The sequence below is a fragment of the Haemaphysalis longicornis genome, unplaced genomic scaffold (assembly GCF_048455015.1).
Source record: "Haemaphysalis longicornis isolate Haplotype H1 unplaced genomic scaffold, Haemaphysalis longicornis Haplotype H1 scaffold_10, whole genome shotgun sequence".
In the NCBI taxonomy this organism is placed as follows: Eukaryota; Metazoa; Arthropoda; class Arachnida; order Ixodida; family Ixodidae; genus Haemaphysalis; species Haemaphysalis longicornis.
In genome coordinates this window covers 55,993,535-56,018,894 of record NW_027526204.1, presented here as the reverse complement: position 1 = coordinate 56,018,894, position 25,360 = coordinate 55,993,535, and the positions used below count along the sequence as shown (strand labels likewise).

Sequence of the window (25,360 nt, the reverse complement as noted above, 5' to 3'; positions counted from 1 at the left end):
GTCCTCAACAAAACTACCGACGTGTTCCTTTGTCTGTGCGCCTTGTTTTGGTTCTCTCTCGATTTTTCTTATTCTCCTGGTAATAAGTAGGTACCCACGAATGCGCAAAGGTTTTATTGTCGTCTTTTGTTTCCTTTTATTTCTGCGCGGAAGAAGAGTCTCGCACAGACAACTATCTTCATCTGCCAGTAAAAATTATATAAAAGGATACTGGTACGCCATTCATCACTATCAGCAGCAGTAGCAGTTGCGGCGCTGTGACCTCGTCGTAGCCATGCGCTTGACGTGCAAATTGGTCTTTGGCCGTTTCTTAGGTGCTATGCTGCTGCACTATTCCCTCTTTAGAAAGCAATATAGGTACCCCTTTAACAGATGTTGAATGTGCTGAACGTTTTAACTTATATTTTAGTGGAGTATTTACCACTGAACAGCCATTAGGAAATTCTATAACCACTGAGCAAATTCCGATAGCCTTCCCAGTTGTTCCCCTCGTTGTCACTGAAAATGGTGTAGCTCGGGCGATTGACCGCCTGCCTCACAGCACAAGCCCGGGTCCTGATGGTATCAGTTCTAAATTGCTAAAATTTACGCGTCATCTTTCAGCCCCTATACTTACTCTAATCTTCCAACAGTCAATCGACACAGGATGCATACCTGAGGACTGGAAAATCGGCCATGTAGTCCCGATTTATAAATCTGGTGATAGCGCCCAACCCAGTAATTACCGTCCTATATCACTAACATCGATCTGCTGCAAGCTACTCGAGCACATTTTTTATCACCATATCATGGCTCACCTGAACAAAAATAACCTTTTGTTTGAAAACCAGCATGGTTTTAGGCGTGAGCGATCATGCCAAACACAGCTTTTCGAGCTTTTGAATGACCTTCACCGCTCATTGCATTCTTCACGTTACGTCGATGCTATATTCATTGATTATTCTAAGGCCTTCGACCGTGTGCCCCATAAGCGATTACTGCTGAAGCTCTCCGCTCTTCAGCTAGACAGCCGCACAACAGAGTGGATCGAAGGATTTTTAACTAACCGTTTTCAGTTAGTCAAACTCGATAATCATGTATCTAATCGCATGCCTGTAAAATCCGGTGTACCACAGGGTTCAGTTCTAGACCCTCTACTCTTCTTAATATATGTAAATGACATTGCTCATAATTTAGCCTCAAACGTCCGCCTTTTCGCAGATGATTGCGTTATTTATAGAGAAATAACACATCCGGCTGATATAACTGCGCTCCAAGCAGATTTAACAGGTTTGTCAGAGTGGTGTTGCACCTGGCAAATGGAGATTAACACAGATAAAACTAAGCATGTAACGTTTACTTCCTCTAACAATTTCACCCCAAATCAGTACACTATTTCGAATACCCGTATAGAGTCAGTGCTGTCATTTAAGTATTTGGGTATATTTCTTAGTTCAAACTTGACCTGGAACACTCATATAGAATACCTAACAGGTAAAGCTTTTAAAAAACTGGGCCTTCTAAAACGACGCTTACACCTTGCAAACTCCGAAAATAAACTGCACGCATACTGTTCTTTAATTCGTCCTTCATTAGAGTACGCTTGTATTATATGGCACGCGCACCAGGAATATCTAACAGCCTTACTCGAGTCAGTACAGAACAAGGCTGATCGGTTTATTCTTTCATCATATTCCCGCTATACCAGTGTTTCGGCAATAAAAGCGTCCCTCAAAATTCCGCCTCTCGCAATTCGAAGAAAATACTGTCGCTTATCATTTTTTCATGCTCTTTATCACAACGGTTTATTGCCTTCAAGCAGTCATGTTCATCCGGCAATTTACGTATCAGCACGCATCGATCATGCGCATAAAGTCAGGCCCATATTCGCGAAAACTAACAAATACCAAAATTCACCATTACCGCTTAGTATTGCCGAGTGGAATCTGTTGCCTGCCAGTGTGGCAAACCTAACCGAGTTGTCCTCGTTCCAGAGTGCTCTGTTAGCGTTTTTAAAAAATGAACATCCGCTCTAGTTATGTATCCATATTCTCTTGTACTATTCTCTTGTACTTTTCTCTTGTACGCCATTTATGTTTTGTTCAGGCTTTTCACCCTGCAATCATTTGACACATGTGACTTGTATGCAATTTTTTGGTTGATTTGCAATCTCCCCCTATGTAATGCCTTTTCGGCCCTTAGGGTATCTCAATAAATAAATAAATAAAATATTCCTGCTGAATGTGTTTCCTACACGGCTAGCCGTTGGATTTGCAATCGTTTTTGGTGCTTATTACGCTTCTAGCATCCTTGCTGACACAAAGATGACGACTGCAGAGTTGGTGAAAAAGCTGGCACTGCTTGGAGTCATCTTTCAACAATAAGGTGCCGCCTTTCGCAGAGAATTTGACTCCTCTATTCAGCGGAAATGTTAGGTACCAGGCCTCGGTGAAGACGTTACTTTGAGGGAAAGTGTAAATATTTTAGGCAATACGTTTGATGAAACGCTTGCGAAGCAGGATGAGCTCGCTGCTTTGAATAAAGCCCTGAAAGCGTAGGATGAGCCCCTCAAAAAGATGCTGATTGGGAACGATGCTCGCTGACAAACAACACTGAAATGAAAGCAGTGCCTTTACTGCGGCTGGGAACTGCGCTTCTATCGTTAAATTGCTGACGTAGTGTGCTTTCCTCTTTCCACAGGCGACATCGACACAATACATGTCATTGCATCAAGGTCCAACGACACGGTCTCGTAGCATGCTTTATCTGCAGACACAATGGAACGAATTTAAATCAAACAGGAAAGCCCGCAAAGCACGGGTGCAGGCCAGTCAGATCGATTTATGTGGAGGCTATCAGAGGGCCGGATTTTTGAAGGGCCATCTCACCATCGAAAACAAGCCATGTTATTAGAAAACACTACCGCTTAAAAAGAACATCAGCGAAACAGTCTTTGTACTGAGAGTTACCAAATATAAACCTCGGGCCTCCGCATTGTTAGGAAGCATCAGGACAGGCACTTGTTTTTGGCCCACCTTTTCACGTTCAGTGTTTGGCTCGATGCCTCCGATCTACCCATTGGCCTTACTTTGTGACAAAAACTGCTGGCTTTTATTCCCCTTCGCTAGGCAAATAAGAAACCAAAATGGCGTACCATATTTTCTTTCTTCTTCGCATCATTGAATATTGTTTATTTGCTTATACGAAACGTGGTTTTTACGAAGGGCTGAAACTCTCATGGTTTTCTTTCTTACATAGCTGAGTATTGCAATTGCGCGCACAATAGTCTTGGAAGTTCTGACATTTTGAGTTTTCCCCAATATCACGGGCATTCGAAAGTGGAATCAATCGACAGACGTTAATCGGTGTAAATAGGTGTGGCTGAAGATTCGTTCATCTTTTTTACCATCGACAAGGTCAACTCTGTTGTGGGCTACGTGTATAGGCTCCATTAGTCTCCGTTCAGCAGTTTATTTCTGCCCTTTATGTCACACTCAATAAATTTCCCACTGAACATAAAAACGTCAAATTTATTAGATATGTAAATAATAATTTTGTGGGCTTAACACGAATGCACATGGAACCTACACGAACTATTTCGATGGCTTTATAATGAATCATTGTTTAGCTCGCCTCCTCGCCACGCTACACATTGGGCTGAAACAGTTATTCACCGTGTTTTATCCAACTCGCTATCTGCGGGAATTCCTGGGATAGTGGAAAAAACAGCACCACTTACTAGCCCATCTTTGTCCCTCTTAACACGCAGCCATGCAGTTAAAACGAATGTTACTTCACTTAGTGTTCACAGAACAAACGTTTATAGAAACGAGTACCGGTACTGATTTAGCAGGGAGCAGTCATGTGCGTTATCCAATCGAAACTCAGAATTATTTTCCATAATGATTTATGGGGGTTAACACCTGTACTAAAATTGTACGATACAACGAACCAACAGCGAACATCCTCACGCGTTCTGAGAAGCGAGGCCCACATTCTGCTCTGGCTACATGCAAGCGTTAAACGAACTAACACTTAGTGGCTCGGCCCGAGCTGGAAGGGCTGCGGTAGCCACATGCTGGGGGGTCCAAGGAGGGAAACTTGCTTCTATTCGTGCTTGTCACGGTTAACCCTTTTGAATGAGCAGCAACTACTCCAAGTACAATAACACAAGCAAATTATGCACACCTACCTTCGTGTTACGACGACGATGGTTGAACGCGAAACTTTCTTCTGGCGGATTCCTTGGTTGGCCAATCCCACACTGCGAGTATGCGCTGCGCTGGAGGTACGCACCTTTCACATGAATACCGACAGCAACTCTCAGGTGGGCACTCCGTAGGTCCAACTTTTGAGTTTGGGGTGTACAGCGCGAATGGCTACCTGCTGCTTGGAGTTCCCTCGACCATGTCGAATTAGAGTAATCGGATAGACGCGGGGGTCACCGCCAGGGGGCCGCGCAGGGTGGCAGCAGTCTACATGGGCTCCGTGATTTTTGACCATCGGTGGCGAAATTCTGGTGTTACAAGTAAACAAATACCTGTTTCCTATGTCCGAAGGTGAGCGCTACCCGATGACATCATTTTTTTGAAGATTGGGCCGAGGGCCGTCAAGTTACGGCGAGATCTCCGCCACAGGCGAGCCGAGACTCGCCCTGAGGTGACGGTGCCGACGCTTCTCGGAGCTCGCCCCGGGCGCTCTGACCGCGGAATGGAGGTCGTGGAGGTTGAAGGTGAGTTAATTACCCCGGAAGAAATCACTAGAGAGGCGGGATGGATGACGAGCCATCGCCAGCGGGCGCAAAAGCCCTGAACGAGCTAAGCCTTACGCGAAAGCAGAACAACAACAATGATCGCGCCGGCTCCGGTGCTGTGTAAGGAAGTGTAGACGGGCGCTTGAGGGGCCGCAAGAAGGTGCGCGCTCTGTGCCAGCTGGATCTTCCAAAAGAAGATATCAAAATAGTATTGCGACCGAGGGACGGGCTCAACGTCTCCAGGATAAGCCAAGCGCTCCTCAAGGACTGGATACTGCGGGATGCAGCACTGAGAGCCGAAGAGACGACGGAAGGTACTTTTGGCACCAACAACTTTAAAAACATCATCGTCGCGAGCACCCCCAGCATGGAACGCGCAGCGATGTATAATAGGATCACAGAACTGTCCATTGGCAGACAAACGCACGAAATCACGACTTACGTAACGCCGCCTGAGGACTGCACCAAGGGTGTGATACACAATATTCCGGTGGAAGAAAGCGATGATGACATCACCCAGAACCTAGTTTACACAACAAACCCAAAGATCCTCCAAGCAAGACGGATGGGGAAAAAAACTCAGCCGTCATAGTTTTCAAGGGTGATGAGCTGAATATCGCTGCTGCTTGCAATAAAAATGCCATAAAATATGCAAAATGTGTGGAAGACTTGGGCACCGAACTGATGTCTGCCCTACACCAGAAATCCAAGTATGCAAAGGCTTTGCCACCAAGAAGCCGCCAGAAGATCACAGATGTGATCCCAAGTGTGCCCTATGTGGTAAAGATCATCCAACAGGAGACAAGAAATGTCGTAAGCGATACCAGGTCCCTTATCTTCTGAAGAAACTTAAGTGGGAAAGGAAAAGAACACAGCAGCGTCAAACAGATGGCTACAGCAGACAGAACCAAGGGCAACACAACGTTGAAAAAAACAGCACAGGCATCCTCAGACTAGAAAGAGACAGATGAGGCTCCTTCCTCCGCCTACTTCTGTTAGAAGATGTGAGTAACAAAACAAAGGAAGAAGAGAAAGGAAGAGCAACGAGAAACGGCGTCCGGGGCACCCCGCCCTCCGGCAAACGAACCGCAAGATCGACATCACGGCTCCGAGATGAATCCAGCTCCAGATCCAGGTTCAAGTCCCTAGAACGGAACGGGAACAACGTGGCATCACACGGAGACGACCGTAGCGATGAAGAAAACCACCAAAACAAGGTGAGCTGGGCAAGCGCCGTCTCCCACAGCTCCACACAACAACACAAACAGAACGTACCATCAGGGGAAAATGAGAGCCAAACTGAGTTAGCGGCGATTAAAAAAATGGTGGAATTAGTCATGGAAGAAAACAGAACTCTGAAAGCTGAAATCGCAAGACTAAAACAAAACGGGTAGCCCAATATGCACAGCACAGCCATGGAAGTGGAAGTGACGCAGTAATCAGACATTCAAGGGTCGAGGCAGACCACAGGAGCTAGGCAAGAAGGGGTACCACCCCCCATGAAAAGGAGGGCCACAACCCAGAATACTCAGAAAGAAGGCGACAACAAGCCATCACAGGAAAGATACATAGATGAAGAAGTATTAGGCAAGCTCCTACAGTTAATGGAAGAGGCGATAGACCGCAAACGTAGAGCCCTACACACAAAACACAAGTTAGGCTGAATAGGAGTACTGTGAATATATAATCGACGTGTCCACGGGCGTAAGGCTACCTCTAATATACAGCTGAGAGTCGCAAGCGCTGTGCGCGTTTCCAAAGTAGGCGTGCTAACAAGAAATAAAAATTTCTCGCAAGCGTTATGCTAACAAAAAATCGAAATTGCTAGTACGGGACGTGGGTACCGGCACAACTGAAATGAGCAGCCGCCCATGCTGCGACGCTCACTAAAATGGCCTTTCAGAGTTTTGGCATTTTGTATTGCCATAAATACACTCCATGCAGCTGCACTTGGGAATGAAAAGCAATACACAGCCGCTGGCAATGCACTGATGTCAGCTACGGTGGCAACAGAGGGGTTTATTTGCATGTGGGGGAGAGCGTCGCGACCTCTACAGCACCGGCTGGGTAAAATTACCCTCGCTGAGGAATTTCTGGCATTCAGATGACATTCAACTCAAGGCAAAGTTTGTTATTTCCCATAACGGTGTACTCTGTTATCGCAGTTCTGCAAAGAAGAGACACTAAAGTAGAGGGTCGGCTGCGGTCGTTTGTTATCAACTACAAGCGGCGGTGTTGCTATTTCGGTTTGAATTAATGTCGGCTGGAGCGAACACCGGTTGCTTAGTCACAGGAAAGAAAACATCCACCGGAAAATAAGTTAAACAATACATAAACGAAATTTTGTTCTCTGTAACACGAGTACGTTAAGCAATGAGGTTTTGGATTAAAGATGCAAGAAATATAAGAAAGCTTTAATGTAGCACCAGAAAGCTGAAACAAATTTCCAACAAATAAAAATTCCAGAAACGTCTGTACCTTTACTCAGGTGTGACGTGACTTCATTCATGCAAAAACCAAAATGAACACTCAAACCAGTTCAAAATTATTAAACGTATCATATATAATACAGTAGGCTCTTCGGCTATCTTCTTGCCAGCTGCAGAAAATTGGCTTCTGGTATTCAAAGAAGCAATTGCGCTCGATGTTAAGGCGGAGAGGGACATTCCATTTCACGTACCCAAAGGGAATAAGCGTGGTCGCGCTTCGTACGCAGCTCGTGGATAGAAGACGCCTGCTCGTAACAAGTGGAAGATACCCAACTCACGTCTCTTCGAACCGCCCCCGCCTGTCGCTGAATCTTGATAGCGCATACGTCACTAGCCCCGATTGCTGCGGGTAGCGATTCGGAGTACTGTGTGGGTACTAGGGATAGCGGTTACTGGGACAAGAAATTCTGCCTTTCTTTCCGATAAGGTGATTGATGGCTTGCTTACGTACTCCGGTTCTTTGCCCAGACACATGCTATAGGCTCCCCATAACTCGCGCTGTCTCTTTTCAATTGACCTCAGGAGAACGGGAGTTTTTTATACTCCGGCATGCATTCCTATCTGTCACAATGGGTTGCTAAATTTCTGGGAGCGTTTCACAACACTAACGGGCACTTACGCTCCCTGAGCCTTTCGTTGCGGCAGCGACCAATCAGGCCGACGCATGATTGTGAAGCCTTCTGCGCCTGCCTTCGTTTCGGTGGTGGGAAATTTTATGGATGTATGGCAATGCCACTTGACAAACTCCACTCCCCTGGAGTAAGTAAAACATGCTGCATACTAGTCGCTGCCTGAACAAAAGGCCCAGGTAGCATTTGTGAACATTCACTCTGTTAAACACACCCAGCAATCGGAATGCATGCCGTTGTGTAAGAAAACGCCCGTTTTCCTGAGGTCAGGAGACGACAGCACACAGCGCGAGATATGTAAAACATACAGCATGGTGTCCGGAAAAGAAGGGCACTACGTGAGCGTGCCATCGATCACCTCATCCAGAACATAGGTAAAATTCTTAATACCGCAAGAACTGAGTATATCCCCCCCCCCGTAGCGTGCCCATGTTATTTATCACACGTCTTTTAAGAAATGTTTGCTTTTGTTTTCCATACAAACTGGGTAAATACACGTTCAATATGTACAAATAAACCTGTTGCTTGTTGCGCTTCGTCTCGTGTTGTCTTTCTGCTTGCTTTTGCTAACTTTCCACTTTTGGGCGCTTTCAATTCCAGCTGTCTAGCACCAAGCCCCAATTATTGCCCTTTTAAAGTTAACTTGTTTCGGGTTTGTTCCCGCATTAAGAAAGCTCGTTTCCTGATTGTTAGTGTAACTCCTACCATCCTTCGTTGAAAGCACGTTGACCAGACAGAAGCATTTTTTGTGCAGGAACGCGTCCAGTTCTGGTCCTCTCTTCCAGCACCGATTGGCTGTATAGTAATCTTTTCAGTGCACAGGTAGCTTTCTTTTCATGACTTGGAGGTTCCCGTCAAGTGCTCACGAGCCCACGCCGATTCTGCGCCGGGTTTTGTTCTCGGGGTTTGGACCTCCTTTGATAACCAGTCCGTTGTAGTATATTGTCGTATTTCTTCTAACGTTCAGTTTCTTATGCTGAGGATGCACCTTCAGCATCCATAGTTATCATTACTTTACTTTACACAATACTTCTGCAGCCCGTACACAAAAATTCTCAAGTGCTTGAAATAATCTTCCAGGTTTCCTGGAGACTCGCGGAGGAAGGCTATGTCGTCTGCGACCCTCAAACGCTTCTAGGATTTTCGGTTTCTCCGTAATGGTGCGGTTTCCCGGACAAGCTACCTGAATAACCCTTCCACGAATGCTTTGAACAGCACAGGCGAGATGGTATCACCCGGTCCTATGGAAACAAATGCTTTCACACAGCCTGTGAATGCCACATGCACGAGTTCATTACACTGCTCAGAATTCTCGGTTTCTGTATTGATCATTCACGTGATATAGAGTATGCTTTTTTAAATCAATCGTCTTCCCCGCGTTTTCGGCGTCTAGGCTGTGGTTTATGTGGTTAACGGCTTCAATAGGTAGCTTCTATGCAAATAAGACTAGGATGATGGGTCCGTAATTATTAAGACCTTTGATATCTCTCTTTTTAAACTTAGGGCGGCGTTCTGGAACTGGGTGACCGACTGCAATCAAACATAAATGGGCCGTTTTTTTTGTTGTTAGTTTGTTGTACCTGCGTGTTGTTCAGATCAAAACTTCGTGATAACGTCGTGCAAAATGAGAGGATAGCGCATATCCAAATTAATTTCCAGTTGAGAAGAAAATGAAGCAGTACAGATACATTTTCGAGAAGCTTAGCATAAAGCCTTCCGATGGTAAAACAACTTAGTTATTTAACTCTACAAATAGTGGGTGCGACGAAGATAGCACAAACTATTCACCATCATCATTCGCCTGGTTGTCTGCAATCCATAGGATCTATTCTTTTCCCCGAAGATTTGTCCTGCATCCATCGACCGAGTCTTTAGTCGATGCTCACCGAGGGTAGGGCCTATTGCCGGCATTGCCGGGAAGTCCGTGAAACGTATTGTCCGCGTGTTGTTCCTCACGCGCATGAGGTGTCGCATTAGTGCCCTTTTTCCTGTTGTTTATTGAAACACTGTCTCCTACACGAGTCTGTTTAATAATCGACGCAGATTTTTTCTGATCGCCAAGCGTGACCCCTAGCCCTGTATTGTCCTATTGTCCTTTGAACTAGCCAGTGAGGTCCCACGTTTCTGCCTCATACGTCATCCTGGAAAAACGCATTGTTCATATCCAGCTCTTAAGGGACAAAAGACGCGTATTATTCAAGTCGAATACTTTCTACCGAATGTAGCCGAGCACACATACATTCTGCCGTAATTTTCTCACAGTTTTTGGGATCAGCACTTGTGTCTCGCCTAAGGTAATTATGATCGCTCAGTCTTTGCAACATTTCGTTACCTAACTCAAATGCGTCTTTTTTCCCCTGTTTATGGATCGTAATTTTTGGTTTTGGCTGTTTATTTCAACTCTGCAACCAAAGCACCCTTTGTAATTGAAGACGCTGTCGTCTACAAGCTTCAGGTAGCTTATATATCTGCCGTTTTTTCGCACCTGTTTTGGTCCACTTAGGCTTCCTGAAAACACCCTTCAAGCAGACTATAAAAGACTGCGGGGATTTTGTGCCCCCTTTCTTGACACCGTTCCGTATGGAAACTTGCGAGTTTTTTGGTGGCGGAGCATATTTTCTGTGCAATCGTCGTGAATACTTTAAAACAGCGCAGTGTATGGCTTGGCGACTGTAAGATCATGTAACACCCAAATTACCTTCGATGTAGACGCAAAACTGCCAGTTTTATTTCACATACACTTTAAACTTCCGTCTTGTCGCTTGGTGTAACAGTAGGAGTAAACAATTACTGTTTGGTATTGGTAGTGAAACAACATCTTTATAAGTTGTAAACTGTTTTTAAACTTACTCGTACTATCATAAGAAATAGGCAAAGAAATGATGAAAAATTCCGGTAGAATTTTGAATTCTGGAGGAAATTTTAGAATTTCCGGATAGCCTCTGTTCTTTGCCGCAATACTTATTTGTAAATACATCTCCTGTAATTTCAGTTAGGGATACTCTTGTAAGAATAATGTTTCTTATGTTTCCAACTTTATATGCGATGAGCCAAAACAAATTGCTGAAAAAGTAGTGTATTGTAGCATGTGCATGTGGAATTATATGTACAACAGAAACGGTCCTATATATATCCGTTTTGTGTCATTTTTTCGATACGGGTTAAGGTCACTAGTGTAGTGCAGAATCTATCAATAACGAATAGAATTGTTTTTTCGCTGGAAAGCCAAACAACCATTGGCGGTAGCAGTGGCGGAGAAAAAAACGTTATAAGCGATTCCGGTATTTCTCAAAACGTATTAATATGATCGTAAAATTTTTGAAAGTCTGAAAATATACCTGAATCATTGCTTCAGGTTCCTCCGGCCGTCCGCCCACCCCAAGCTTCGCGAATCCAACGGTTGTACTGGGTGCAACATGCAGTAGGAACATTTTCCATATGAAGGAAAACAAACGCTGCGTGAACAGCTGTTTCTTTATCCCGTTTGTATGTTTGGCATGCAACAGCTTTCGCAGTGTACTCGGTCGTGATTGTTGAGCTATATTTATGCAGCTATGCATTACTGCTGCATACGCTGCACGCGTCGAGCGCAGAAAATCCTGCAGGCGAAATACGTGTTAAATGCTACTAGAAATTAGGGCTAAGGCTTAATACGAAGCTATGCCAGCGATGGGAATCTTCGCTTGAGCGATTACACTGTTCTTTATTGCTTCCAACTTATCTAACACAAAAGTTACTTTCATTACCCCTGTTTATGAACACTTTCTGGACCAAACGAACACCGAACTTGTTTTATCTGATATGATTACATGTAACCTAAAGTCAAACAGTTTAATTATTAGCTACAATGAAGCAGCATTTCACAGTTGAAGTGTTTAATAGGAAGAGTTTGGCAAATTACACAGCAATAAGGATCCAAAATGAGGATGTTTGTTTGGGATCATTTGGCTGTTACTAATTTATGTCAATGCTATTACAAGTGTGCTGGGATCATAACTACTTGTTATGTACACCTTTTGTCTATACTTTCTAGGCCAGACCTAAGCCTACCAGACCACGAAGAATTCAAAGAATAAGCTTTACCTTAAGATCTCACAAAATTATTTTAGGACAGTAAGAAAGGAAGGTGTTTTCGCTAGCTTTCCAACATAAAACGCTTAAGCCTCGCTCGGGACGTAAACTTGTACATTGAAGTGTTTTGCGTCCTGTGCACATTCGGCTTGTACGAGAAAATTTGGCAAAGGCTGTACGTAGATAAAAGAAACGCCCAAACGAGCATTCCAAAACAAGCTGGAGTGAAGCGCAAAAAACACCATGTACCTACTATTTAGGCCATGTAAGAGAGAGAGAGAGACTAAACATTTTTATTGTTTCTTATTAAAGAGTCCTTAGGGTGGCCTCCTCATTCCAGGAGTCCATTGGCACGGGCCGCGTCTTCTGCCCTCTCTACCAACTTGCGCTGGACGTCGAGGGAAGAGCTGGCCAAGGCGCTCTCCCAAAGCTCATAGGTGTGGAAGGGATTGGGCGGGTCAAGTGGGCTTTGTGTACAGCCGCCGACCATGTGAAAAAGTGTTCCAAACTCCCCGCAGAAGCGGCACAAACGGGGATACAGGGTGGGGGCTATGTGGTGGTTTCTGCTAGGGTGGGGGTAAGTATTAGTTTGCAGGGCACGAAGTATTCTATCGTGACCCTTGGGTAGTTGTTTGTGCGGTAGGGCGTACGTTTGTCTTTGGAGCCGATAGTGCGTTGTAATCTCATGAAACGAGACTAGAGGAAGCGGACGCAGATCTTCTTCTTCAGGTGCTCGGCCGGTCAATTCTCGAGCTGTGAGATGGGCAATCTCGTTCCCTGAGAGTCCAATGTGCGCAGGCGCCCAGATTATCTTGGCGGGTCTTCTTAGTGGCTTCTGTTGAAGTATTTTAAGTGCAATTTTGTGTATTCTCCCGCTGGAAAAGTTGCGACAAGCCTGTTGAGAGTCAGTAATTACGGTCTCAACCTGAGTTTGGGTAAGCGCTAAGGCAATGGCCGCTTCCTCGGCGAGTAGAGGGTTGGCTCGGTCCAGTGATACGCTGGTGCGGTGCTCTTGGCCTATAATAACTGTTGCTACTGAGGCCCGCCTTCCGGGATAGAGGGCCGCGTCCGTGTACGCCACGGCAGGATGGCTTCCATACCGCTTTGAGATAGCACGGGCTCTTGCTTCTCTGCGGTCGGCGTGATGCACTGGGTGCATGTTTCGCGGTAGCACAGGTACTGTAATGTGGCGCCTGATATCATGCGGGATGTCTGTGACTTCGGGTGTTGGGTGTTGAAGCGGAATCGATAGTCCAAGTCTCGAAAGAATGGATCTGCCGGTTTCTGTAGTGCCTAATCTTGCCCTCTGATGGGATAGGTGTGCCTCTATGAGTTCATCAGCTGTATTGTTGAGTCCGAGACGAAGCAGTTTGTCTGTCGAGGTGCTGACTGGTAGGCTCAGAGCCTGCTTGTAGGCTTTTCGTATAATGGTGTCCAGTTTCTTCAATTCCGTTGTTGAGAGCAGAGCATAGGGTATTGCGTAAGTGATCCGCGAGATGACGAACGCCTGCACGAGTCGGAGTGTATCGGATTCACCCATGCCCCTTGCCTTAGTTGTTATGCGCTTGAGCATGTGTGTGACTTGCTCGGTCATGGTCTTGAGCGTGTTGATTGTTATGATATTTTTCTTGTCCGCCTGAAAGGTGACGTCCAGTATCTTGATGCTTTGAGCAAGGGTGATAATGTGCCCATCTATGTGTATGGCGATGGTGGGTGTCTCAAGCTTTCTGTTTAGTTGGAGACACGAGCAATAGTTCGCATTTTTGAGGGGCGCAGCTCAGCCCGCATGACCTTGCGTAGCCATTTACTACGTCCGCTGCTTCCTGTAGGCGCTCCTCCATTGCTCCCACTGAACCCGTGGTGGACCAGATGGTAATGTCGTCCGCGTAGAGACCATGATTTATACCCTGAATAGAATTAAGTAGTGCAGGGAGTCCTATGAGAGCAATGTTAGAGGAGGGGAGATAGCACAGCCCCCTGGGGAGTTCCACGTCCTCCTATTGGAAAGGGGTCCGTGGTGTGGTCCCCTACTTTGAGTATGGCTTTCCGATCTGTGAGGAAAGACTTGACATACTGGTAGGTCTTGACTCCGCAGTCCAGGGTGTTCAGCTTCTCCAGGATGGCCGTGTGTTTTACATTATCGAAAGCGCCCTTTAAATCCAGTGCCAATATAGCCGTCGGAGAATTACGAGTTGCGGGTCTCATTGCTTCTTCTTTGAGCTGGAGCAGTATATCCTGCGTTGATAAATGGGGTCGGAAGCCCACCATTTCTGGGGGCAGTTTTCCCGTGTCTTCGAGGAAGGATTGAAGTCTTTTGAGGATGATATGCTCCAGGAGTTTTCCTATGCACGAAGTAAGAGATATGGGCCGGAGGTTCTCTATACTGGGTGGTTTTCCTGGTTTCGGAATCAGCCGAACTTCCGCGGTCTTCCAGTCCTCAGGTATTGTTCCTTCCTTCCAGATATTATTGAAGTAATTGGTGAGCTCCAAGAGCGACGGGTCGTCAAGGTTAACAAGCATCCTATTAGAAATGTGGTCCATTCCTGGAGCTGTGTGTCTTCTCAAAGTCTGTATGGCTGCGGTCACTTCGTGCAGTTGGATGTCTTCGTCGAGCGCCGGGTTTGGTGCTCCTGAATATGGTGGTAGAGGTTCTGTTGGGTGTGTCTGGAGATACCTGTTCTTGAGGGCTGTGAGCAGGTCTTCCATGTCTCCAGGAAATTGGTGTATGATTTTAGCCATGTTGTGATGGGACTCTGTTTTGCTAACTGAGGAGTTGATCAAGAAGCGGAGGAGCTTCCATGTTTTTGCAGTGGTGAGGGTGCCGCGCAGGCCATCGCATAGAGAAAGCCAGTTTTCCCTGCAGAGAGAGTTGGCGTACTTCGCAGCTTCTTGTGTTAGCTGTGCGATCCGTTTTCGTAGTCTTCGATTGTGTCTCTGCCGCTTCCATCTCCGCTGCAAACTAGTCCTCGCTTCCCAGATGTGCAGTAAATGAGAGTCGATGCACGGCGTGGCTGTGGTTGTCTTTATTATTTTGGTGTGTGCAAGGAAATCCTGATGAAGTTGTTTGATCCAGTCGTGTAACGAGATTTCGACTTGGGTTTCTTCGGCTGGTGAGCGGTTGCTCCGTTCCTCTCTGAGCTTCGTCCAGTCTGTGAGGCGAGCCCGACCTATTACTGCTTTGTAGTCCGATCCTATTACAGTGGTAGATAGAATGGCGTGATCGCTGCCTTGATATTCGCCCGTGTGGATCCATTGAACTTGAGGAATGTTTTTCGTAAAAGTCAGATCGGGAGCTGTGTCTCTGGTGACGCTTGTGCCAATGCGTGTAGGCCTACTGTGGTCTGTGACAATCGTGAGGTCTTGAGATTCTATCAGCGAGTGTAGGCTAGTGCCTCTTGGGTTGGTGTATGCGTATCCCCACAGAGGGTGAGCAGCGTTGAAATCCCCCGTAATGACAAACGGGTTGTTGGCTGCTTTGAGTGTCGCTTGTTCAATTACTTGCTGAAGAATGAGTGGGGAGCTTTTAGGCCTGCAATACACATTCAAAACGTACAGCGAGCGGGCCTTCTTGTGGACATGTGGTATTATTTCAAGTAGAATGCCAATTTCTTCGGACTGCTTAAGTGGGTGTTGAATCGCCACGTATCGTTTGCTGACCAGAGTGTGCAGGCTTTTGTCTGTGCCTGTTTCGTACGTAATGTATCCTGGAAGGCGAACTGGTGTATTAGTTTCTTGCAGAGCTATAATTGCTGGTATCGTCGTGGAAGAGGAGATGTATTGGGAGAGTGATCCATATTTGTTCTTGAAACCTCTGCAGTTCCACTGCCATATAGTTATTCCTTGTCCGTGAGACAATTTATTACTGGGTGGATGAAGGTCCATCTTGATTCATGGGTGAGGAGAGACATGTGGGGTTGGCGTTATCTGTTTTGGTGGTCTTCCTGGTTCGGGTATTGAAGTCGGCTTCCTCGAGAACCTGCACCCGTCCCTCGAGCCTCGTTAGGTGGGAAGTTATTTGTTTCAGGGTTTCCATAATTTGAAGGCTTTGCGCACTTTGGGCTGCTTGCATGGCGTTGATAGCACGCGCCACGTTTACCTGTCTGTGCCTGCTCTTCCATTGCGCACTGTGGGAAGATAATGTTGGAGTTATTGTCTGGCTGCAATAGGTTATTCGGCTGTAGGGGTTCTTCGGCTGGTTGTGGCGGTATGGTCACGGCGCGATTGCGCTGTTCTGGGGAGGGCATTTGTGTGTTTACAGAGCTGGACGCTTTCCGGTAGTTGTCTAACTCTTCCTTCATTGCCGCCATGTCTGCGCGCATGGCTGCTATCTCATCCCTAAGCATTGCATTTTCTTCTAGCAAACGTTTCTCTGTTGGTGTGAGGGAGTTATGAGCTTTGGGATCGACAATCTTTGCCCAGCTCACCCGATGCAGCGATGTCTGGGAGTTTTGGGAGCCTTCTCGGTTTCCTCTCGTGGCGCTTGGGGAACGGCCTCGGGAGGAGGCCCGCGACTTGGACTCCGAGCGCAGCCTGCAGCCACTCGAACCCCTGTCGGGTCCTCTGGAGCCGCCTCTCCGCGTTTGGGATCTGGAACGGGAGCGGTCCTGGTTTCTCCTCGGTCGTGAAGATGGGGACCTGGAGTGGCCCGAACGGGGGGGCTGGCTATTCCCCACTTGCTTCCGCCGATTCACCGGGGCCAGGAACCGCTGTGGGCACGCCTTAGACGCTGTGGTGTGGGCGCCGCTGCAGAGAAGGCACTTTGGGTGGCAGTCATGTTGGTTGCTTGTCAACGGGGATCCGCATGTCTTGCACTTGGGCGTTTTCGGTGGGTTGGGACACACGTCGGCTCTGTGGCCCACTTGGTGGAAAGTGTCGCAGTATGCTACCGTGCGCTTGTACAGGTAGCATCTCGTTATTACTCCAGCGACATAGATGCTGTACTGTACCTTCTTTCCTTTGAACGTGAGCATGAAGGTGCCGGTGTTTCCCATCCTTCTGCAGGTGAGAAGTTCGTGGTTCGGGGCCATAATGGCTTCTTGGACTTCCTTGGGGGTGTAATTCAATCCGATGTTGTAGATAACGCCCTTGCATGAGTTGTCTGGAGAAACGCCGTAGGACGAAACTTCGAAGGTGTTATTGCCAATCGTGAGTTTCTTGATAGAGTTAAGTGCTGCAGCGGTCGCCGGCGATGGAGTGCTTACTATGAGAACGTTCTGTTCTTCATCGATGCGGATCTTTATCTCCGCAATGCCACATCGGAGATTGGCTTCGCGTGCGATAGCTTTCGTCAGGTCTATAGGGCTCACCTTACTCAGCTGGAGGCCGTTTCGTGGACGGATTGCCAGCTTGTAGTCGTCAGCGGGAAGCGGTAGGGTTTTCGGCTTGCGCGCCACGTGGCTTTGGCGGAGGGCCGGTTTTAGTGGCGTCGTGGTAGGGAGCTGTTGCATCTTGCGGCGTTGCGACCGGCTTGTAACTTCTATCCACGGGATGTGGGCATTCTCATCTTTTTCCTCTGGCGGAGGATCGTCGTGAACGTCACGCATTTCCATTGCTTCGTCTTCGGATGGGCCTAGAGACAGGTTGGTCGCATGTCCAGCGGCCCCGTCGAGCGGCCTGTCGGCCATCTACAGAGGTGGGGCTGGCGTGGCCGTTGCTAGGCCTAACGTCCGCTTCGAAATTTCAAGTGGCCGTAAAACTCGTAAAAGTCGACTTACTGCCCGAGGTTTGGTTCCGGCGCACTCCTGATGACTTTACGTATGCAGTCCGATGGTTGTAGTCGGTCACCAAAAAGATTTCACCAGAAAAATTGAAACATTTCTGGAGCCAAGGCGAATTCCATCTAGGTGGCGGTGATGATGATGATAGCCTCCGTAAGAACAACATGAAGAAGACGCTACTCGTTATTTTATTACTGTGACAATATAGGAAGTGAAGGAGCAACAATTTGGGGGTGTCTGGTTTGAACAAAAGCTTACATGAACTAAAGGCATCACTAAATTATTCAGCGGGTTATGTCAATGTTGCGTTGTAATATTTAGACTTGCACATTTCATAGTTGTTTGGCCGAAGCATCATCATTACAATCATCATCAGCCTATCTACGCCCACTGAAGGGCAAAGGCCTCTCCCATAGATCTCCAATTATCCCAGTCCTGTCCTAACTGCGACCAATTTATCCCCGCAAACTTCTTGATCTCACCCGGCAAACTCTTTCTTTGTAGGAACAGTTTGGAGCCCTTTGTATCAACAATAAAGGGCCCTTTTTGAATGTCTGTATCTGATTAGAGAGAGAGAAACAACTTTATTGACAGTCCGGCATGGGATGGGGGTGGGGTGAGACGAGCGTGCTAGACAGCCAGGGGCGGCAGCCTACTCATGCCAACCCGTGACGGTGACGTTTTCGGCTGTTGTCTCGCCAGGATGTCCAGCACGTGCTGGGCCACGTCTCTTTGGTCTTCAGGGTCTTGGCTTGTGATCTTGGTGCGCATGGCAGGAGGCATTGCATCGTCTAGTCGGTCTGGGGGGGGGGTGCAGTTACAGAGCACGTGTCTCTGGGTGGCTCTTGCTTGTTGACATTGTTGACAGATGTCTGTTGTATATATGGCGGGGCATATGTTTCGGGCCAGTACGGGTGTCCATATAGCCTGTGCTTGTATTTGTCGTAGTGTAGTAGCTTCCTTACAGGTGAGGTCTCGATGGGAGGGTGGGAAGAGGCATCTATTTGTTCTGTACTACTGGAGAATGTCTCCGTAGGAGGTGATGGAGTATTCACCGTCATTGGACCGAGGTGTCAGGTGAATCGAGGGAGGGGGTGGGGTGGGGAGCCGCGGCTGGTTAGCGCGTGTGCCTCCATGTCTGCCTCTTCATTCTGGTTTGGTCCTGTGTCTAACTGCCCAGCGTGTGTGGGGAACCACTTGATGGTAATGTTGTGGCCTGATGGTATGGTGGAGCATATTCTGGCAGTTGTATTATTGACGTTGTTTGTAGCGAAGTTGAGTATGGCCGTTTTCGAGTCGCTGAGGACCGTGCGGCATTTCGGAAGCGTAAGTGCCAGTGCAATGGCCAGCTCTTCGGCTTGTGTGGGTGTCTTGCACTGTATGCTTCCAGATGTTTGGAGTATCCCAGTGTCGGATGCGAGGACGGCTGCTACATACGTATCTGGTTGTTGGGGGTATTGTGCTATGTCCACGTAGTAGGCGTGTGGGTCTTTGACGTGCCACTTCGTAAGGGCCGTGGCTCTCGCCGACCGTCTCTCTTGATGAGCCTGTGGGTGCATGTGCTTAGGTAAGGGGGGAATCCGTAGGCGTTGGGTGAGAGTCTGGGGTAGCGGAGTTGCTTTCTTTGGAGCCGTTGTGGGTGTATTGAGTCCGATTCTTTGTAGTATTGCTCGCCCTGTCCTAGTATGGGACAGTCTGTGATACTGAGCTGTGCTTTGGGCTTCTGCGATTTCGTCTGTCGTATTATGTACTCCTAGTGCGAGCATTCGGTCCGTATTGGTGTGGGCGTATAGTCCCAGTGCTGTCTTGTAGGTTCGTCTGATCATTGCACCTATCTTTAGCTTTTCGGCCGCCCTCCAGTTGTGAAAGGATGCCACGTAAGCGATGTGACCTAGTGCAAGGATTAGGTGAGTCTAAGTAGACTATCTTCTCTCATGCCTTGGTATCGCGTGGCCACTTTCCGGAGGAGTCGAGTGGCCATTGTGAGCTTGGCGTGGAGTTTCTGCACTGTGACGTTGTTGTGATGCGAGTCTTGTATGTGCAACCCGAGCACTCTGATCGTTTGGACTTGTGTTATCAGCATTCCATCCTGGGTGACCACATTGACGGGGGTGTGTTGTTCGGTTGGCCTTCTCGTTCCTGGTGGTGGAATCACTTGAAATTCGGATTTTGTTGGCGAACATTTGAGTCCAGTGGGGCGTAGTTGTTCTTCGAATGCAGTATCGGCTTCTTGGAGGGCCACTTCTATCTGGCTGTCACAACCCCCTGTTGACCACAACGTAATGTCACCTGCATAGATCGTGTACCGGATGGTAATAACTTGTTCGAGTCTTCTAGCGACGCTGATCATGACTATGTTGAACAGCAGAGGGGAGATTACGGAGCCTTTTGGGGTGTCCGTGCTTCCCAGCTGCTTAGGTGGGAGTGGCAGTTCCCCTGCCACGAGCCTTGTCATTCGGTTGGTCAGGAAGGCCTTGATATACGCGAAAGTTCGCGGTCCCATATTGAGGTTGGACACTTGCTGAAGTATTGCCGAGTGGTGTACGTTGTCAAAGGCTGCTTGAAGATCTAGTCCAAGTACTGCTCTGTTGTCCAGGGTGAGGAATTTTCGATCAATGATTTCGTGCTTGAGGAGCAACATGGCGTCTTGGGTGCATAATTTGGCTGGAAATCCCAGCATCGTGTCTGGGTGTATGTCGGATTTTTCCAGGAACCATTGCCAGCGATTGAGGAGTACGTGTTCGAGCAACTTGCCTCACAGGATGTTAGAGATATAGGTCTCAGGTTGTCAATGTGGGGTGGCTTGCCCGGTTTGGGGATGAGTACCATTTTCGCAGTCTTCCATTGTTGCGGGAGCTTGCCCGTGCGCCAGCACTTGTTGAAGTATTTGGTTAGGGCTTCTATTGCTGTGTCGTTGAAATTTCGGAGCGCCTTGTTGGTAACTTGATCTGGGCCGGCCGCCGATTTAAAGTCAATGGTTTGAAGGACTGCACGCACTTCCCATTCTTCTATATCGGCGTCTAAAAGGTCATTGGGTGCGCCTTCATAGTTTGGGAGAGGGTCTGGTGGTGTTGCAGGGAGGTACTTGGCGTCCAGGCGTCTTTGTACTTCGGCTTCTCCCAATTCTCGGACGGCTTTGTGGATGGTGCTGTTTAGCGTTTAATGTTGAGCGCCCTTGATGGTCTGGTCGTTTAGTAGGTGGCGCAGGAGATGCCACGTTCTGCTTTTGTGAAGTTGGCCATCGGCCTCTTTGTTGTGCTGTGCAGAGGGTTGTGCTGTTGTTCTATGTCCCGGTTGAGTTGAGCTATGCGTTTTCGGAGCTTTTGGTTGTGGCGTTGGCGTTTCCACCGCTTCTTCAGGGAGTTGCGTGCTTTTAGGAGGTAAGCTAATCTACTGTCTATCATTGGAACCTCTTGCTCCGCTTCTAATGTCTGAGTTGCGTCATTGGTTGTAGCGTTTAACAAGTTGGTAATGCTTCTATGTCTTCGATGGTATCCGTTGTTCTCTCGTCTAGCTTTTTCCTGTATTCTTTCCAATCAGTGAGGTGCTGGCTCCATGGTTTCTGGGTAGCCGTGGCGATGGGTAGAGTAATTTCGAGTATACAATGGTAGCTACCTAGCTTTTCTCCAGTGTTCCTCCAAGTGATACTTCGTGGTGCAGTGGGTGTTCTTATGAAGGCGAGATCTGGGTTGGTGTCTCGTTGTGCCGACGTTCCATTTCGAGTAGGTGCGTTTGAGTCGTTTAACAATTGATAGCCTGCATCCATGGTTTTATCATAGAGGCTGTGGCCTTTGGCTGTGGTATGGGTGTATCCCCAGGCTGTATGTTGTGCTTTGAAGTCTCCGCATAATAGGGTGTCGTTGGGGCCGGCAAGTTGTTGTGCTTTGTGGACGAGGGTGCGAAACTTCGGTTGGTAGTGCTTGGTGTTGCTGTATATATTGATTATGAACGTGCTTTCCCGATGTCTTCGTTTCCCGGTTACTATTTCGATTGTGGTGTGCTCTATGGCGCCGTTAGGGAGGAGGTCGTGATCGATTGAGGTGAGATTCTTCTTGACCAAGGTACAGACCCCTTGCCCTGCCCTTTTTCCAACAGTTCGAGCGCTGGGTGGCTTCGCAAAGGATCGGTAACCTGGCAGGGTTGGTGGGTTTTCGTTGTGTGTTTCTTGGAGTATTATTACGTCTGGTCTCTTGGGGCTTTGCTGTATGTATTGTTGTAATGACGCCTTCTTCTCCTGAATGCCATTGGGATTCTATTGCCAGATGAGGAGGTGATGTAGTGTTGTGGCGTTGTGTCCTGGGTTAGGTGTGGCTGCTGATGCTATTCCGTCCATTGTTGAGGATGGATTAAAGATTGTTGCGGGTGAGTTCCTGACGTTGCTTGCACTTTTATGAGCGATTCCATTGTTGCCTGTATGTTCTGGATCATTGCCATCATTTGTTGGCATGTTTGTCTGAGAGCGTCGAGGCGTTGCTCCACCCCGTCGAGGCGTTCGCTGTTTGCTTTAACGGCCTGTTCGAGTCTGTTCTGGCGTTCTTCGAGGCTGTCTAGTCTTGCGTTGATTCTTCTTTCTCGTGCATTTTCGAGTGCCCTCTTCTTGGGTGCTGGATCACTTGTCTTAACTGTGTTCAGCATTTCGGATTCTTTGCTGCTAGTGTCTGTGGCGATGGGGACTTGTGTATCCATGGCTGAGGTGCCGTTATTTTTGCTCTGTGCTGTAAGTTTTTGGTGGGGTGGCATTGTCGGTACCGGAATTATTTGTTGTTGCTTGGCGTTGAGGAGCTGGTCCAACTTGGCGTTTATGGCTTGCATATGGGCATCTTGTTCGGTGATGCGTCACTTGAGCTGGTCGTTCTCCGCTCGCAGTGCTTGGATGGTAGAGTCCCTTTGTGGAATTTCGGCGTTGCGAGGATTATCGTGCGATGTTTGTGGGTTAATCGCCTGGGCCCAGCTGATTCGTTCGCCTTGGCGTGGCTTGCTGTGGTTGGTTTCCATGTGTGGGTTCCGATTGTCGTCCGTGTTTCTGTTACGGCTTGCTGAGCGACCTCTGCTCTTATCTCGCTGCCGTGAGCGACTGCGTCTCTCTGATATAGCTGGTTGTTGGCGTGTCTCATTCTGTTGTTGTTGTTGCTTCTGCGATTGTGTGCGCAGCTGTGGGAAGTCTTGAGAAGAGAACGTTGACCCTTGTTGTGCGGCATTTCTGCGCTCCCATCTGCGTTTCGTGACTACAAAGGGCACCTTTACTTGTTTGTAGAGTCCATTTTGCCTGTAGAATGTGGTCCGTTGCATAGCTTGCAGTGGGGCCTGCACTGCATTGTGTGGTCCGCTGCTGGGTTGGGTGTGCCGCACGAAAAGCAGATTTTGGCTTCTGGTGTGGGACATACATCAGTGCGGTGGCCAATTTTCCCGCATGTCCTGCATACGTCATAGCGCTGTCTGTATAATCCGCAGTTGAGGAGCATGGAACCATATTTGACGTAGTTGGGGACTTTTGGGCCGGCGAACAGTACAATGACCGTGGTCGTGGTGCCAATTCGATGTGCCTCTAAGGCTAGGGGGTTCGTGGAGTTGACTACGTTATCTTGTATGTTCTCGGCCGTGTCCTCGATTGCGATGCTTCGGATTACTCCTTTAACTGTCCCGTGGGGTGCAGTGCAATAAGCGTGCGTGTCGTAGTTGCGGCCCCCAATGTACATGGGGGCGTACATTTGCGTAGTGACGTGCTCTAGTGTCATCGGGGGTGCTGACCACGATGATATTCTGCATGGGGTTGGTGCAGATTGTATCTTCTCGGGCTTCAGTTCTGGGAATACTGGCCACGGTGAGGACAGCGTACATTACGATGTTGGCTTCAATTCTCGCTAGGCAAAGGCCTCCGCTTGGGCGCATCACAATCTTGGTCTCTTCCCGCGGCAGAATGTGTGGCATGCGGGATGCTTTGGTGATTTTCGTTACCATGCGTTTGGTGTGGACTTCGCTCAATTGCGGGGTTGTCGTGGGGTTTGGGGTAGTTTCATATTTCTGGGGCGTAGTAATTCTTTGGCTTACTTGTTTTCCGGTGATTTTCCATCCTTCCGTGTCCTTTCGATCTAGGTAGTTGCCTTGGGCCACAATGGCGGTGCGTCCGAGGCTGCGATTAACTGCTTGGTCTTGCGAGGCGGTTGTAGCAGAATCACTGCCGCTTGCACAACAGTCCATGTCTTCTGTTGCCAGGGCCGCAAAACGATTTTGAGGAACTGCGTTGGGCTGCGAGGTAGCGGTAGACATCTCCTGTGATGAGGATCCGGACGTTGAGCTGTCGTGTCGGGCCGGGTGGCCGGCGCTGATGTGCGCAGAGGCCTCACTCGTGCTAAGCCTAGGCGTGGTCCGTTAGGCCTATCGTCGTGCGGGTGTAGAAACACCAAAATTTCACGAAAAGTTCAGGTCACCGGGCCACAAAAGGTGTCAAACGAGTCCGGGGATCGATGCGGACACTTTGGTGTTGTATCCTCGTCGATTAAGAGTACCTTAGGTGGCGCAATTAGTAAAATCGGTGGAGCCCTTGCGGAGCACGTCTGCTCAGCTCGGCGACGGGAGCGCCCCCCTGTATCTGATTAATCGACTACCGAAATTGGTCCCACTTGATAATAGGACGTTTACTATGTACGCGACAAAAGGGCGAATATTAATGATTTCGGAGAATGGAAAGATGGTCGCTACCCCAGCCATCCGGCTCCCGCCGTAAAGTAACTGCACATTGGCCAAGACACCAAGCTAGGTCTGGGAAAGCTAGAGGCATACGTGTAGACATGAAGTGGCGAGTCGACTGAATCGTATCATTAAGTAGAAGGAAGTTAAAATGCTCCACTCTTAAGGAAATCGTTTGTGTAGGGTGTTCGCAGTTAAGGTAAAAAGAACATGTAGAGCGCTCGTGTAGGCTTGCCTCGAGCGCACGTTGGTCAAGCTAGGTACACTCATTAAACTATTTGGCCAATATTGCCCAAAAAACTCCAGCGTTCGCCGCGTGCCTCGAGGGCATGTTCGTAAAGCCAAGAATACCCACTAAGGGAGATTGGCCAATATTGGTCAAAAAACGGCTGCAATCATGGACCGAAGCCATCGTGATGGCGGTGAAGGTTGCGGAGAGCTCCGCCACCTTCGTGTCTTAGAAGTTAGTGTGACCGTCTTGGATTTTTTCTGGCCGGTGGTCGTCACAATCTTGGCCAATCTCAGAGACTATGCTTGACTTGACGCTGCGCGGTCACGGCGAGGGACGCTCAGACGAGCTGTCGGATTCTTCTTGTATTTTACGGGCCTGACGGTCGCCGCGAAGAACAAGCATTTTCTTGGTTTGTTTTACCGGTGATCACGAAATTTAAACCATTTGCTAAAGAGATTTGCTGTAAATGTTGGTGAAATTGTAAGCTTCAAAGTTCCTAAAAAACCTTTAATAAGCGAGTTTAAAATGCTTTGTGATGATGTATGGTTTCTCTGATAGCGTAAACTTTATCTGTGTGTTTATATTTTCTTTTGCACAACTCTGCGGGTAGATTGATGAGCCTTGTTTGTTGTTTCTTATTACCGTGCATTCCTAAGTAGAATATAAGCCTTCTTGGTTGTGTTTATAAAATGTTGATGTTCGCGATGCAAAAATTTTTTTTCATTCTTCCGGTTTTTCTCTTGCAGTTGTTAGTGCAGCGCGTTTTACTTCTGCCTCGAACTCTCTGTGTATCAGTGCGTGTA

At 47.9% G+C, this 25,360-nt stretch overlaps 1 protein-coding gene and 2 pseudogenes across 1 annotated transcript in view; all 3 read right to left on the bottom strand.

Annotated features, from left to right (window-relative positions):
- LOC144158570 (uncharacterized) overlaps positions 1 to 11,234 on the bottom strand; it is a 76,248-nt gene extending 65,014 nt beyond the window's left edge. The window contains exon 1 of the mRNA XM_077689530.1: positions 11,189 to 11,234. Within this exon, the coding sequence (XP_077545656.1) occupies positions 11,189 to 11,197 (9 nt within the window). The 5' untranslated portion in view covers positions 11,198 to 11,234. The remainder of the gene's footprint in view (positions 1 to 11,188) is intronic.
- Positions 11,235 to 18,268: 7,034 nt separating this feature from the next.
- LOC144159844 (uncharacterized) lies at positions 18,269 to 21,404 on the bottom strand (annotated as a pseudogene).
- Positions 21,405 to 22,474: 1,070 nt separating this feature from the next.
- Positions 22,475 to 23,708, bottom strand: LOC144159843 (uncharacterized; annotated as a pseudogene).
- Between the last annotated feature and the right edge of the window lie 1,652 nt (positions 23,709 to 25,360).